Source organism: Apodemus sylvaticus, chromosome 4 (assembly GCF_947179515.1).
Source record: "Apodemus sylvaticus chromosome 4, mApoSyl1.1, whole genome shotgun sequence".
Classification (NCBI taxonomy): domain Eukaryota; kingdom Metazoa; phylum Chordata; class Mammalia; order Rodentia; family Muridae; genus Apodemus; species Apodemus sylvaticus.
Window position 1 is genome coordinate 81,508,598 of NC_067475.1, and position 16,152 is coordinate 81,524,749.

A 16,152-nucleotide genomic window follows, 5' to 3' on the forward strand; every position below is an offset into this window, starting at 1 on the left:
TGTGACGCCGCGGGTGACAATCCCAGTGTTTCCACGGCGTGGTCATCACAGAAGCCGGCACAGCACTCACTGGAGAGTGTGCGCCTGCTCAGTACAGCTCCCTTTAGGAGCCTTTCCAGAGCGGGCGCCTGAGACCTTCGCAGATCTCAACAACTACATTCCTCCGTACGGCTTTGGGATCACAATGCAGCAGGCGCCCTACTATCTGCTTTTGGGCTTTCTTTGCCCAGTTTTAATAAAAATTTATTATCAAGTACTTTGAAGATATAAATGATCACTAAATTTTAATCCATTCTACAGAAGAATCTCATTAACTTGGTATTGGCTAATTTAATTTAATGTCTTTTTCAAAGAAATTTCTCTTCACTAGATGATTAGACGGGTTTGCCTGTGTGATGAGCACAGTTAAAGCACAGGGTAAGACTATTATAAAAATTGAACTGAATTGGTTTAAAGACTTTAAGAATTGATTTCTCTTGAAACACGCCATAAAGATCACCCACTGGGAAGAAATTTTTAAAACTGCCCATGGGAATAGTATAAAGGTTGAAATATAAAATACATATATATAAAAGGTCCTAGGTATGTTAACAAATGCATAGGAAAGTATTTTATTTCAACTAAAATTTTTCTTAAATTTCAAAATAAAAAATTCTTTGTTATTTTAAATTATTATTTTTTTAAAATAGAAATAGATTTGAATGTTTTAAACAAAATCTGACAAGTTGACTAATCTATTTCTACAAATATTAAAGTTTTTGGGAAGTTATAATAACTTACTCATTATTATTATGGTATCATATAAAAGACAATGTCATTATACTGGTACAGGAGAAATTATTTTATAATAAAGTACAATGAATGGATCCAATTCTTCTATAGGGACTAATAAAATATTGAATATAACATTAAATAAGCACATGAGGTTTAACAATTGGGTTCTAATAAGATATTTCTAAAAATCTAGCCAATGGTAAGATAATTTAAACAGCAACTGAACACTCAGAACTGGTTCAGAACTCTGTCTTAGGCCTAACAACCCGTCGGCATCACTTACTGGGTTTCTAGTTCTGTCAGAGTTGCTGAGCCTTCCAGGCACTGCACCGTAAGTATTTCCAACTGGCTTTTCGGCAGGAAGAGGAGGTGGGCTTTGTGGTTCCTCATGTAAACCTAGGGGAAAGACAGAAGACAGACGTCACCAGCAATGGCTAGTCCAGGATTCCATACAATGAACTGAGTGTCTGGGCTGCCTAGGAAAATGGCGGGCAGGAGAGATCCTCACCTGGAACCAGACAGTTAAGTAACGAGAAGGAGCCCGCTGCAGACCTCTGAGAAGTGAGTGAGCTCACACCATGCTGCGTGCTATCCCAGTGGGATAGCATTTGCTAAGAATGATGAGTCAGACATTAACGTAAGACTCCAAACAAAATCACCATCCCTGTGTTACATCTGTCTGGTCTACTCGTAGCTGGCACTGCATACGCAATTTTGGTTTAAATCTTAACGTGAAATAAGGTCTAAATATTTGTTCTTTAGTTGTGCTAGCCACATTTCCAGCAGCCCGTTGCCACTGGGGGGGGGGGGGTAAGAGGCTACCACAGTGGCCAGCACGGATACACTACTGCCAGAGTATCACACAAGACAATACGCCACCTATGCTAGAGATACGGCGGGAATCAGGAAAATTCTAAGTGAGACGTTTAATTTATCAATGTCAGTAACGGTCAGGTTTGTTTGAACCAAAAGCCTGTGCTCATTCTAGTAAGACATGGTCCTTAATAGGCAGAGCACCCAACCCTTCCCCATTCACAAATAATTAAATGTTTCTGATAATTTAGGTTAATGGCCATAATTAACCTCAATTACTAAAACAATACTTTTATATCCAAACCATACACATAACTCAGTAATATTCCCAACTTACTTTAAAGAAAGAAAATAGAGATGATTAGATTTAATTATTGCCAGATAATTAAAATCTGTGTGCAGGAATATTTCTTGAGATGACTATAACATACTCCCAGAGGCTAAAGCCACCTTTTACACCGCCTGGTGTAGCCACTGAAAAGTATGTGGGAATTCTTGTTTGTTCAAAAGAATACTTGCAATGTCTAGCTCCAGTGAAAAACCTCTAACATGAAGATGATCTGTCAAGTTCCTGTTTCACCCACAGACAGGAAAATATTCTCAAACAGAGAAAAATGGCTAAGTCTGCTACTAGGAAAACAATGATTTAAGTGCTTGTTGTGAGAGGCAGGACGCACAGAATCAGTCACCTTCCTGCACGCCCTCCCACCGTGACAGGTTCAGCCTCACAGGGAGACAATCTGTTATTTAAGAGTTCACTGGAGCACTAGGAAGTGAGCTGGACCCTTTACTTGCAGAAAGGGCACACAGAGAGTCTGTTATGGGTATGACGGGCTTCAGAGGTACAGTCCCCATTTTAATAGAGCCAGTGAAGGATCTGGTAAGAGCCTGAAGAAAGGCAGGGGGCCAGCTGTGTGTAGAACCTGGGGAGGGAGGGTGTCTTAGGTTCCAGGGGAAGGAGCTGCAGGTTCAAAGACTATAAAGGACCTTGCATACAAAGCTGTTCTTTTCTTCCCTGCCCATTCCAGATTCTTCAGACACCAGAAACCATGTTCTTTCTCCTCTACTGCATTTATGCATTGTTTAAAAACTGTACAAACGGAAGCTAGAGGCTGGCTCAGGGACTAAGAGCACAGGCTCCTTTTCCAGAGGGCCCGGTTCACAGCACCCACATGGAGGCTCACACTGTCTCTCGTTCCAACTCCAATTTATCTGAAATCTTGCTCTGTTTCCTGGAGCACTGCATGCACACGGTACAGAGACACATGTGCTGGCAAACGCCCCCCCCCCCCGAAAAAGATTTACAAATTGTACTAACAGAATGCTGGAGAACTGACTTGTGCTGCCCCGATGACTCTGGGAAGGCTGTCCAGGCAGGTCAGTTCTCTCACGCCCACCAGGACAGACTCACCTTTAAACAGTTCCTGGGGCATTGTTTGGAAATTAATTTAAGATGGTTCCTTAGCTTATCGTTTCACAATTTTAGAGTTAATAACCCAGTTTAGGAAAAGTAAATGGGAGTCCTGAAGTGCTTACCTAGGAAAGCCGCTCAAGTCCTGTTGTTAGCTGGCACGCAGGACTGTACTGTAGGGTAGGACGACCTCTCTCTATCTGTCTGTCTGTCTATCTATCTATCTACCTACTATCTATCTACTATCTATCTACTATCTATCTTCTATCTATCTACTATCTATCTTCTATCTCTATCTATCTATCTATCTATCTATCTATCTATCTATCTATCTATCTATCTATCTATCTGGCTTCTCTGTACCTATCTACCTACCTATCTATCTACCTACCTATCTACTATCTATCTACCTACTATCTACTATCTATCTACTATCTACTATCTATCTATCTATCTACTATCTATCTATCTATCTATCTATCTATCTATCTATCTATCTATCTGGCTTCTCTGTACCTATCTACCTATCTATCTACTATCTATCTATCTATTATATATCTACTATCTACTATTTATCTATCTACTATCTATCTATCTACTATCTATCTATCTATCTATCTATCTATCTATCTATCTATCTATCTATCGGGCTTCTCTGTATCTATCTATCTACTATCTATCATCTATCTATCTATCTATCTATCTATCTATCTATCTATCTTGAGACAGGGCTTCTCTGTATAACTGCCCTGGCTGTCCTGGAACTTACTCTCCTTACTAGCTGGCCTAAAACTCAGTGACCCATCCGCCTCTGCCTCCTGAGTGCTAGGATTAAAAGGGTGTGTGATCCCATCACCTGGTACCAACTAACCATCTTTAGAACTAACAAATCAGAAGAATCTGGCTCAGCTCAACAGTTACTTTCCTTCTAGACATCTGGAACTTTAGAATCTGTCCAAGTTTTGTTTGTTTGTTTGTTTTTTGTTTTTGTTTTTGGTGGCTGTGTATCTAGTCCTCAGGAATAGCATCAGGAAAAGCATCTCTGGTAAGTTTCCATTTAGCATTTTGTGTGCTGTCCTAATTCACTGTAGGGAGTCGGAGGTATGTTTGGTGCAGCGTGACCTCACGAGAGGATTCCTAGAAGCTTATTTCTCTTTTCAGTCACATTATACTCCATTTGCCTTTTCCCTGGTGGATTCTGTCTCATTTACTCTTACAGTAACACATCATAACCATGATTATTGAGTCCTGAGAGGAGTCCTAATGATTCATCGACTTGAAGGTGGTCTTGGGGACACTGGCATTAGAGTAAATTTAAGAACAGAAGTTGTGAACTGAGGGTATAACTCATGTAAACCATGAGAGATGACTGGATTCTAGCCTTAGCAAGTCAAAAAAAAAAAAAGGTTAACTTAACGAGGTTTCTTTGTTTATCAGTGATCTTTGTATTTTACTATGCCTGTAAAGTCCAGAATACCATTACAAGGTAACAGCAAAATGGGTGAGCAACCCAATCAGCTACAATGTTACTCCTTCCTGGACTATATTACACTGATACAAGCCATCATGTCACCATGTCCCTAATCAACACTACGATATAACCTTCAAAGAAGCAAGACCTGCCAAAATTTGAGAGGGTTGGCTTCTCTCCTCAGTTTTCACAGCAACTCTTTTCAATCTCTCGCTACTGGCTGTGCGCTATCAATTAATAACAGAACCATTAGGAGACTAAAGCCAATATGATGCTTCTTGGTAGTGTCTTAGAGACAAGCCAGTGCCCTAAGGCCAAGTGTATGGTCCTGTCCACTCTCAGAGCACTCCAGCCCTGACACATGCCTGTGTTAGGAGGAATCCGCAGGACCTCCTGTCAGACAAAGGCAATGGCATCTCTCTGTCATCAAAGGCCAGGCAGAAGCTCTGCAGGCAGGAATGAGACCAGAGGTCCCCGGAGAGCTGAGTGATTCCCAGCAATGCCGTTTGCAATTGCTCCAGAACTCACAGATTTTCTTTTTTTTTAGTGTCTTTTGTAGCCCAGGCTGGACTCAAAACTCTCTGTGTAGCCAGGGACGACCTTGAACTTCTCTTGCCTTAACTTTCAGAGTGCTAGGATCCCAGGTGTGCACCATCTCTCCCTGTTGTATAGACTCATTTCCAGGAACTGAAGCCAGGATTTCCAGAGTGCTAGGCAATTACTCTACCAACAGAGTCATATCCCCGGCGTTAATTACCAAATTTTCGAGGTACAATTAAAGCTGATATAAAATTTCATTTACTGTGTGTTTAAAAGAATCAATTAAGGACGTACACAAAAATCTAGGGCTATACGAAATTTAAAATGATATTTATTTTGCAATTTAGGTATTCTAAGAAGTATAATTGTTAGATGTTTCTAAAACTTTTGGGTGCAATTCTTTGAACAATTCACACTTATGAAGACTGAGCTGACTGGAACAGTATACCCCTGATAGACACATACAGCTTCATTTGCTATTCGCTTCACCATCTTTACCACAGGCACTGATATGGGATATGTGACTGTTCCCAGATTCACAGTCTTTTACTCTCTTTGTCTAAAATCAACCTTAAAGAAAGACAGAATACAGGGGTTTTTTTTGTTTTTTTTTTGTTTTTTTTGTTTTTTTGTTTTTTTTTAGTGATAATTCTCCAAAGAATTGGGAGAGAACACTTCACTTCTGGAGGTTCATGACCATGAAGTGCAAACAGCAGGTTACATAAGTAATTTCAAAAGCAGCCGCTGATAAGTTAATTCAGATTTCTCTTAGGCTTTGGGAGGAGTAAATTAGGAGCACAGAGAAGAGCTTACATTTTCCTGGTTTGGCTGGGATTCTTATTACAGTAGGCTTCCTGGTGGGCACCGGCTGAACGGCTCTTTCTTTTGTTGCTTCTGTTTTTGTGGGAAGCTGAAAAGGATCTAATGAAAAACATAGTTTATTTTGCATGTTTTAGTTAACACAGATTCAAACAAAAAAGCCTCATTCATAATTTAAGAGTCATATTTCTCATGCCCCAGGGAAAACTATTCATGGATAAACAAAATCTCAGTTTGCAGAGACAAAAACAAAGTTGGAGCTCATAAAAGGAAATAATTTAGTACCCTGTAAATAATTCATATGGCTTTCTTCCTCTCTGATGAGAGAGATCCAGGACAGTCCTGCATTATGTAGAAGCTAGCTTTCAGGGGAGTGTGATCATTTCATAAATGTCTGCCTGCAAATGAGGGAACTGCAACAAGCAATCTTTCCAAACAGCAATGCCCCAGGCCCCCAGGAGGGCTCTGCAGCAGCCCCTGTGCAAGGCTGCAGTACCCACCCAGTGGCTCACCAGCGGCCTCCTCCTCCCCTCACAGGACCTGACACTAGGAAGGGCCCAGCTGTTTCAGATTCAGTTTAGTGACGCTGCACTTCCATAATGTGGGAGTAAAAAGGGTTTTATTCCCAAAATAAATCATCTCCCTTCAAATATCTAACTCTGGGGCAAAGATATACGACTTAGCATTTCTCCATCTTCATTAATTTATTTTAAGTAAATCAGATATGCCTAGGGTAAATATTTTAAATCAAAACATAACTATAAACCCATTTTTTAAACAGAAAGAAATGAACTTTAATGTAAATGCTCTTTTCATTATTTTAGAAATATGTTTATAAAAATGTTTGCATGTGGAGCTGGAGTTTAGCATTTGAGAGTACTTGTTGCTCTTGCAGAGGATCTGAGCTTGGTTTCCGGCACCCATATCAGGCCTGTAACTCCAATCCCAGGGGATCTATTGCCTCCTTTGTCCTCCATTGGCTCCAGGCACGTATGTGATAGATAAATACACATGGAGGCACACCCTCCATGTAAATAACATTTAAAAAAATGTTTGTAAGTGTGGTATACGCCTGTGTGTGGTTGGTTGGTGTGAGTGAGTGAGTGTGTGTGTGTATGTGTGTGGGGGGGGTGGTTGGTTCACATGCATGTGCACATGTTTCAGAGGTCAGAAGAGGATGCCTGCTAGGTAACCTGCTCTATCTCTCTTACCCTTCAGAGGCAGGCTATCTCACTGAATCTTAAGCTGGCTGCTTTTTTGGCTAAGCTGACAGGTTAGTGAGCTCCGATGATCTATCTTTGCTCCCTTTATGCCAGGGTTGCCGATGCACGGGCCCATACTCGGACTCTATGTGGATGCTGGGGGCCCAAATTCAGTCCCTCCTGGTTGTGCAGCAAGCACTCATGGGCACTCACACGCACTCACACCCACTCCCCAGCTCCTACATATTTCTTTTTGAATGATGGGAATCCAAAGCTTGGGAAATAGGTCAGCTAGTAAAAGGCTTGTCATGCAAACATGGGGACCTGGTTCAATCCCTAGAATCCATGTACAAAGCTTTGTGCACGGAGGAAGCAGAGACAGGAGGGTTCTTGGGGTTGGCTGGTAAGCCGATAACAGAAGAAAGGGTGAGCTCTGGCTTCAGTGAGAAAAAAGGGGGAGAGCAACAGAAAAAGACACTTGATATCAGCCTCTGGACTCACAAAGCACCACACAAAGACAGACACTCTCTCTTCCCATGGGGGGGGGATATATAAATATATATATAAAAGAAAGGTGGGGACCTGAAAATAAGCAGAGTAAAAGTAAAAACGGTCTGCTCTACAGCACCTTCCCCTTCTGTTCACCTTTCCTCCCCTGCCACTGCCTCTGCGCTGCCCCTGGCCTGCTGGAACTTAGAACTGTCAGCCTTCCTTCTTTTCTACATGCTGGAGAAGCTTGGCCTTGCTTTCTAACCACCCTTAACTCTCACCAAATCCCTGAGCTGTTACATCTCATTTTCTAGTATCTCTCAGGTGTCTGTTTTCTGCTGGAAAAGGAATAGTTAAAATAATCAAGGCTCACCAAGTTCAGGGCAGTCAACCTTTCGTGTGGTATTTCTGCTGCAATTGCTGCTTCTGGCATCTCTAATATGCTTGCTACTGGTATAGTTTTTGGCCAACGATGTTTGCTGGGTGAGTTTGGAGGGAGAAGAAAATGCTGAGCCTGAAATTGAATTCTGCACGCATATGCTACCAATGCATTCTTACATTCTAGAGTAGGTGTGCCGGACAATGGCTCAGGGTTGAGGGTCGGGGGAGGGGGGTGGGGGATGGGGTGGAGAAAGGCTTGTCAACTGGTACTGAGGAGGCTGGCATAGGAACATCCAAATCTAGCTGGCAGGGAGGGAGGCCAGCCTCAGGAAACCCTGCCTCTAATCCTGCACTCTCTAGAGGACATATCTCAGGAATCCTGTCAGAGGGTCAGCTACTTTGTCTTAAGCTCAAGGACTTACATGCAAGAAGCTATGCTACAAGTTTATATGCAAAATGCTCTCAGGGTCCCAGCTGCCCAGTTCTACCCTCTTTCTTCCTCTTAGTTTTCCTGTCACTAGCTCCTCTTAAATAACGGATTTGGTCAAGTGTAATTATTCTGCTACCCACGCCCTGGTGAAAAAGTGTTCCACCATTGCAGACTGGCTGGCCCCTTGTGCTGATGGGCCCCGGCTGTGCTCACTGAGTCACAAGGCCATCTGCATGTAGCCTTGGGCTGAGATCCTCGTGACACCAAAAGAGGACAAATCACTGAGAAGGAAGGGGGTTCAAAGGCCTGGCCTTCGTCTCTGCCTGTGCAGGACAGTCAAGTCCCTCTTAATGAGCCATACCCTCAGCTGCTGAAGGTGACTTTTTCCCAGTGTGCGGCAACACACAAAGCAAGCACGGCCCCTCCCTCTGTGCCTTTGGACCGCGGCACAGGAGACCACACCACCAGCATCTGTCTAAACGGCTAAAGTTCCAGACCTTTGGTCCTGGACCTTATTTTTATAAAATTACACTAGGAACAAAAAAACACTGGAAGTAAATATGTGCGGGAGTATATGTTACAGGATTTTTTCTTTTTCCTTTCCTCCTTCCTTCCTTCCTTCCTTCCTTCCTTCCTTCCTTCCTTCCTTCCTTCCCTCTCTCCCTCCCTCTCTCCCTTCCTTTCTTACTTTGTTAGAAACAAAAGCAAAATACAGGTGCAACAACAGGGGGAATCCTTGAGTATTCAACTCCAAAATACATTAATTTTTTTGTTTTGTTTTGTTTTGTTTTTTGGATTTGGTTTTTTCGAGACAGGGTTTCTCTGTATAGCCCTGGCTGTCTTGGAACTCACTTTGTAGACCAGGCTGGCCTTGTACTCAGAAATCCGCCTGCCTCTGCCTCCCAGAGTGCTGGGATTACAGGCGTGCGCCGCCACCACCACCCGGCTTCGTTAATTTTATTTATTGAAAAAAACAAAACAAAACAAAACTGGGCAGCAGTGGCCCATGCCTTTAATCCCAACACTTTGGAGGCAGAGGCGGGCAGATCTCTGAGTTCAAATCTAGCCAGAGATACATAGAGAAACCTTGTTTTGAAAAACCAAAACCAAAACCAAGAAAAGAAAAGAAAAGAAAAGAAAAGAAAAGAAAAGAAAAGAAAGGAAAAATAATAGATAGCAAATGTATTTAAAAAAAAAATACTGTGGGGGCTGGAGAGATGGCTCTGCGGGTAAGAGCACCGACTGCTCTTCCGAAGGTCCTGAGTTCAGATCCCAGCAACCACATGGTGGCTCACAACCATCCGTAAAGAGATCTGATGCCCTCTTCTGGTGTGTCTGAAGATAGCTACAGTGTACTTAGATACAATAATAAATAAATCTTTTTTTTTTTTAAAATACTGTAAGAAATAACCTTTCTCCCTTCCCCAAACCGGTTTTTCCAATGGTTTGAAAAATGACTATAGTTTTAAAGGTGGGGATATTAGATACAAAGAAACAATAGATTGGACCATTAATCTGAAGAGATGTTATCAATAAATCTCATTGCTTTTCCAAGGCAACAATAATATTAATCAACAATAATAAGCTATAAAAATAAAAAGTGCTTTGGTGAACCTTGGGGAATATAGATACTCATACTTTGATACTCATACATTGTGTGTATGAGTAATCAGATATTACTCATATACACAATAAACAAACAGAATCTTAAAAAAGAAATAAATGATTGGGACAGACATGGGGGTCTATTATGGTTCCAGGAGCTCTGAGGTAAAGGCAGGGGGATGGCAGCACTACAGAGTGGAAGAAAAAAGGAAAGAAAGGAGAAACAAGAAAAGAAGATCATTTTGTTACAGGTAGCACTTACACCATTTAAATGACTGAACGCAAAATGAAAATCAGGCCTTCCATCCATTTTATCCAAGTCCTTCCAGATACATTGTTAAAGATTTAATACAATCAGTAACTAAAATACCAGAAATACCATTCTTCATCTTTTTGATTTATTTTGAGAAAGGGTCTTATGTGTCCTGGGCAGTGATATATAGTTTGATACACAGTGATATATCTTATGTGTCAAGCTCACTAAGTAGCTGAGGATAACCCTGAGCTTCTGAGCCTCCTGCTCCTCACCCAGTGCTAGAAATACAGGCATGTGCCACCACATTAGGTTTACACAGTATTGTAGGTTAAACTCAGGGCTTCATGTATCCTAGGTATAAACAGTGTTTATAAAAACACTGCTAACTAAGATACATCCCTATTCCCTGAGCCTTGTATTTAAAAAAAAATGAATAAAATATATGAAGGCTGGGAAATAATAGGTTTGTTTGCTGTCTAGGTACTACATGATTGCCCATTGTATTGCATCATATCATAATTCATTTAAGCAGCCCATTGAAACGTATTTCCAATGTTCTTTGTGGGTATATATAGTCTGCATAGACTGCCGATGAGAATGACTGCCATAGGTTGATATGTTGGAATATTTGATCCCCAGTTGGTGCAACTGTTTGGGAAGGATTAGGGGGTGTGTCCTTGTTGAAGAAGGTGTGTCACTGGGGGCAGGCTGTAAGGTTTCAAAAGAGCCATTCCCAGTAGGTGTGTCTCTCTCTCTGCCTCCTACTTTCAGATTGAGATGTGAGCTCTCAGATACTGTTCCAGCACCATGCCTGCCTGCCTGCCTGCCTGCCTGCCTGCCTGCCTGCGGCCACGCTCCCTGCCACGATCAGCATGGTCCCTAACCCTCCAAAACCATAAGACCCAAATAAAGTCTTTCTTCTATAAGTTGCCTTAATCATAGTGTTTTGTCACAGCAACAGAACAGTAACTAAGACATATGTGCATTATCTCCAATATTCTTTAGAACAAGTTCTTAATCTAGATCCCAGGAGTGGTCTTGACAAGTTAAAATTGTTCTTCATGAACTAATGGACACCCCTTGAAAGGAGATAAAAGATGCACAGGCTGCATCAGGCTCTGAGAATCTTGTGGCCTACAGGTGGTTAATACGCTTCTGGAGATAATCCTCTCAGAGACTGCTCATGCGTTACCAGACAGACCCCTGTCCGAGTCTTGGGAGGCCAATGGCATTTTCCTGTATTCGCATTTGCCGTGTTCACTCTGACTCCTTCCTGGTTTCTCATTTCAACACCAATTACTCTACACGTGTCGCCAAACAAGCAGGCCCCTGTACACCTAGCATGGTCCTCATTCTGGGCTGATAAAAAGGCTTCTTCTGTCCATTAGCTGTCTGTAATATGCTTGTCACTATAATTACTTTCCCCATCTCTGGCCTGCTTTCTGTTGTTTCTCTCTCCAGAGTTCTGTTAATAGCAGAGATTGGTCACTAAACTATTAATCTGGTCTGTGTAATGGAGCTGACAGTAGAAGCAGTCTGCTTTCCTTTCCTTTCCTTTCCTTTCCTTTCCTTTCCTTTCCTTTCCTTTCCTTTCTTTCCTTTCCTTTTTTTTTTTTTTTTGACAACTAGGCATGATTTCTAAGGGTTAGAAGTGGAATTGCTAACACTTCTTGGCTTTATTACATTAACCTGGAAGGCATTCTACCTATGAAATGAATCCAATATTAAATTGTCTGTTTTATGAGGTTTCCTTTAATAATTCTTCTAATCTTTACAATGTTTCCACAGTGTCAGTATTTTCTGATCTCTATTTCCTGAGATTAATATGGCAACTCCATCTTATGAACGCTTTATTAGTTTCTCATTATTTTTGAGAGAAGACAAAGAGGTCCAAAGATAGATTTCTGAGTTTTCTTCTGCGCTCCTCTCCCTAGCTCTGGCATACGTCTGGACCAATTAGGCAAGGGTTCACAGAGACCATTTATTTACTTATAATGACAATGCCACTGAAACACCAGGAAACTCTCACAGAATCCTCAGTCAAAAAACAAACAAGAAATCCATCAGTACTGAGGGCTGAGGCGATCCTGAAGGTCTCTGGAGGGTAATGAGCATCTGGAGCCTCAAGGCCGGTGTGCACTCTGGGAAACTCCCTAGGGCGGCTGTGGCTCAGGAGATGATGAACGGCTTGAAAGAGCTTAGAAGGAAGCAGCAGTGATCCAGGACAAAGGCTGAAAGTGAGGCAGTGTGTAGGTATGGGAGGAGTGACAGTTCTGAGGATGGGTCAGCAGCAGGTAAAGCAGGCAACAGTGACTAATAGATGTGAAGTAATCGCTTCCTCCCAGACTGCAATGGTGGCAGTTCTCTCCTATGAGATCACAGCAGCCCCGGTACTATCCCCCGCCAGGGGGATTACGATGGTATTTTATATGAGGAAAGAGAGGCACTGCCCGGATGAAGGAAGTGCTAAGAGTCACACAGCAATTGTGTGAGAGATCACTCTACTCTTAATACAAATAGATCCTCTGCGATACAGGGAGAAGATGCAGGGATAGTCTCTCTGTCTCTCTAGGGAGGGCTGTTTGTGTGAGGTTGTCACCAAGTGAGGTGCAAAAAATAGGGGGGAGCAGGTTTAGAAATAGATAAGCAACGGGCTCCCTATGACTTCACAGTCAACAATGGCTAAAGTCAGGCTTACAAATGATACATCAGGGCCAAAAGAGGCCCTGGTGATTAAATGCTGGGTGAGGAAGAGGTAGAAACCAAGATGCAGAAAAGGCCGAGTGTGGGGCTGAGTCTGAAGATGTCTGTCATGATCTGCTTTATAATACAGAAGAAATTCTCAGCATTTTAAACTAAGTTTCCATCTCCACAGTACCCAGTGGGTTCTAAAAAGGCAACCTCTATTTGTTTTATATTGTTTTCCCATCTTGCCCTTCTCTGGCACTTGTAACATCCAAAGTTTTAGAAAAAAAAAGATGTTGTTAGCAACACATTAAAATAGTCTAGAAGTTTTGTTTGTTTGTTTGGTTGGTTGGTTTTTTTTTGTTTGTTTGTTTAGGGAGTCCTGAAAATGTTGGGTAGCAAACATAATGTGAAGGACAAACAGGACTTAGAATAAAAGATTGTATTTGGAGTTGCGAATGCAGATCAGTTGGTAGCATGATGAATGAAGTCTTGGGCTTGACCCCCAAGGATACCAAATCAAGGTGGATACACACACAGACACACACACCCAAACTCACACAGGCACGTACACTCAAATACAAACACACTCACACACACTCATACTCACACAAACACTCACACACATCCACATCCACAAACATTCACACTCACACTCTCACACACACAACCATTCACACACACACACACATACAAGCTTACACATACACATAAACATACATACTCACACACACTCATACTCACACAAACACTCACACACACATACACACACACAAGCGCTCCAGCCTTGGCCGGGAAAACAGTTTCATGGCATGAGCTACAGAGAGTCTCTCAGTCTGTTTACTTCATCTGCAATGTGAGGCCATAGATGCCACACTGAGGGTTGTTTTAAACTAAATTAGTTTCAGTTGAAATAAAAATAGCATCCATCACAGTGTACAGACCATTCGCAGAAGCTCAATACAGCCTACTGTTCTCCTTCTACCTCTTATGGATAAGAGATAATCTTTTTGCTTTATATGCTATAGCCAGTTATAATGTGTGCATAATAAACACTTAAATATTTCTACTATGTACAAGACACATGGTTTTCAGATTTTTTGTTTGTCTGAGACAAGTCTTAAATGTAGCCCAGGTTGTCCTTAAACTTGGGATTTTCCTAACTCAGCCTCGAGTGCTGAGCTATCCTACTTGGCCATACTTTGGCTTTGAAATTCTGTGTATTTCACGCAATTCTAAGGCACGCCTAATATTTATAAGATAACAGCTAAAATCTGGAAAATACTATCAAGTTTATATGCCCACAAATTCCATCCAAATAAGTAAACAATAGTAATAGGAATTTTTCCATTGAGGCACGGGATCAGCTTGGTTTGACAGATGAAAGATAAACTTTATGTCACCGACAGATAAGCTCTGCTATCTGAACAGTGTGAAGAAAACATTGTCTCCGCCTTTGGGAAATTTAATTATCTTGATCTTGGCAGCACCCTTACAGTTTTTGAGTTTCAGTTACAGAGATTTGCATTGCCAAGATAATTCTGTGAGGACTGTGGGAGAGTCTTGCTGCCTGCGTGACCTGGCTCCCAGCATCACTCTTCCAGGATCCGTCCTTGGGTGGGCCCTTCTCCTGCTCTCAGAGAGGGCCCTGTGGGGTCAGCAGACGGTCCTCCATTGGTGATGCCTGCATCTCACCCTCCTAACGCTGTGTTCCCAGATCCTTTCAATGTGAGGCCTCAACTTCAAACTGCTAATTCAGGAAGCCAGCAAAAAGCTAGTCCCCAGTCGGTCTGCTTATGCCTGGCTGCTATAATAAATAAAACTGATGTGTGCTAGTATCTCTTTCCCTGGTCTCCACCATCCACTCCATGTTCTTCCTTTCCTGTCTCTATGAGCATGCATCCCATGTCTCTTATTTCTGTTTATACCATCTTGAAACATGTGTACCTATCTATCTATCTATCTATCTATCTATCTATCTATCTATCTATCTATCTATCTATCTATCTATCTGAATACCAAAATAGTGAGTGAAACTCAAGACACCATTATAAGCTCAGGTTCCTTCCACTTCAAATTTTGACTCACCTAGAACCGTCTCAGAACCAATGGGTTCTTCAGCTGGGCTCCCCGAGGCGGGCAATACGTCATCGTCAAAGCTGATGAGGTCGATGTCCCCCAGGGCTTTGCTCTGCGGAGCTGGAACTGGGGGGGTGGATGGCAGCCCATCTCCAAGCGACCTGAACGCTTTGGCTTGTGATGCTACTGAGAATCGGGGAGGAACAGAAACCAGCTTTGGTGGAACAGAAGGGTATGGTGGGGCATCTGGGGAGGCTGATTTCTTCGGCAGCAAAGGTCGGGGAGCAGGAGTTGGGATTTTCTTCCCCGCATCAGGGCTCTCGGCCATGGGTCTTCCTCCAGAAGTCTCATGGTTCACGCTTCGTGTAAGGCCAGGAGTTGGTTTCTTTGGCAATTCAGGTTTGGTTACTGGGGTGATTCCGGCTTCTTGTGGCGATGAGTATGGGGTGAGCCCTTCTCTGGAAATCACTTTGAGCCTGTTTTCAGCCCACGAGTCCCATTCTCCAGAAGCTCTGTTAGCAGCTGGCTTGGGTGCCACCAAGGGTTTCGCCGAGGAAACAGCAGGCTTCGGGGGAATCGAGCGGGGAATAATCTCGGGTTTCTTGGGCAGTCCTGGGATTTCTGTGTTTGTCTGACCCTCAAATGCTTTGATCCTGGAAACAATCGCATTTTGGCTTTGTTCCGTGTTCATAACGTTCATTGCTGCCTGACTATCTAAGCTGCAGGTGCTGTCCAGCAGACACTGGGGTGGCCAGTCTTCTCTGGGGATCACTGGGCTTTTCTGGATGTTTTTCTCTTTACTGTTAGCATCCCTAGCTACTGGCCTGAGGTTGCTTTTTGATCTTGGTCTTGGCACTGGACATCTTGTAGCACTGGGGTTTTCAGGACAAATTTGCTCTTCACAAATGTCGAAGACTATTAAAGGTGCCACACCCGGGGGGAGATTACCCGCTGAGGCTGCTGGTGAAGGCTGGAGAGGCTCGAGAGGCGCCTGCAGTGCTGAGAGGAGCAAAGGAACAGGGCAAAGTTACGGTGGTATCATTTGAAAAGCAAAAACTTAACAGGAGCTATCTAGATTTAAAAATACACAGATAGGCTACCAAGAGATTTGGTTTCCACTAGGAACTAGGAAGTCAGCTTACAAGACTGTACAATTTGCATTTGTTTTTATATAGTCATTGTATATTTTAAATACCA

General features: G+C 42.6%; 1 protein-coding gene across 3 annotated transcripts in view; it reads right to left on the minus strand.

The window, feature by feature from the left end:
- The window catches only part of Sh3d19 (SH3 domain containing 19), a 154,833-nt gene that overhangs the window by 26,982 nt on the left and 111,699 nt on the right, over positions 1-16,152 (minus strand). For all 3 annotated transcript variants that reach the window (XM_052180241.1, XM_052180242.1, XM_052180243.1), the window contains 3 exons: positions 14,965-15,954; positions 5,823-5,930; positions 1,058-1,170 (listed from right to left, as the gene is read on the minus strand). In XM_052180241.1, the coding sequence (XP_052036201.1) occupies positions 1,058-1,170; positions 5,823-5,930; positions 14,965-15,954 (1,211 nt within the window). The remainder of the gene's footprint in view (positions 1-1,057; positions 1,171-5,822; positions 5,931-14,964; positions 15,955-16,152) is intronic.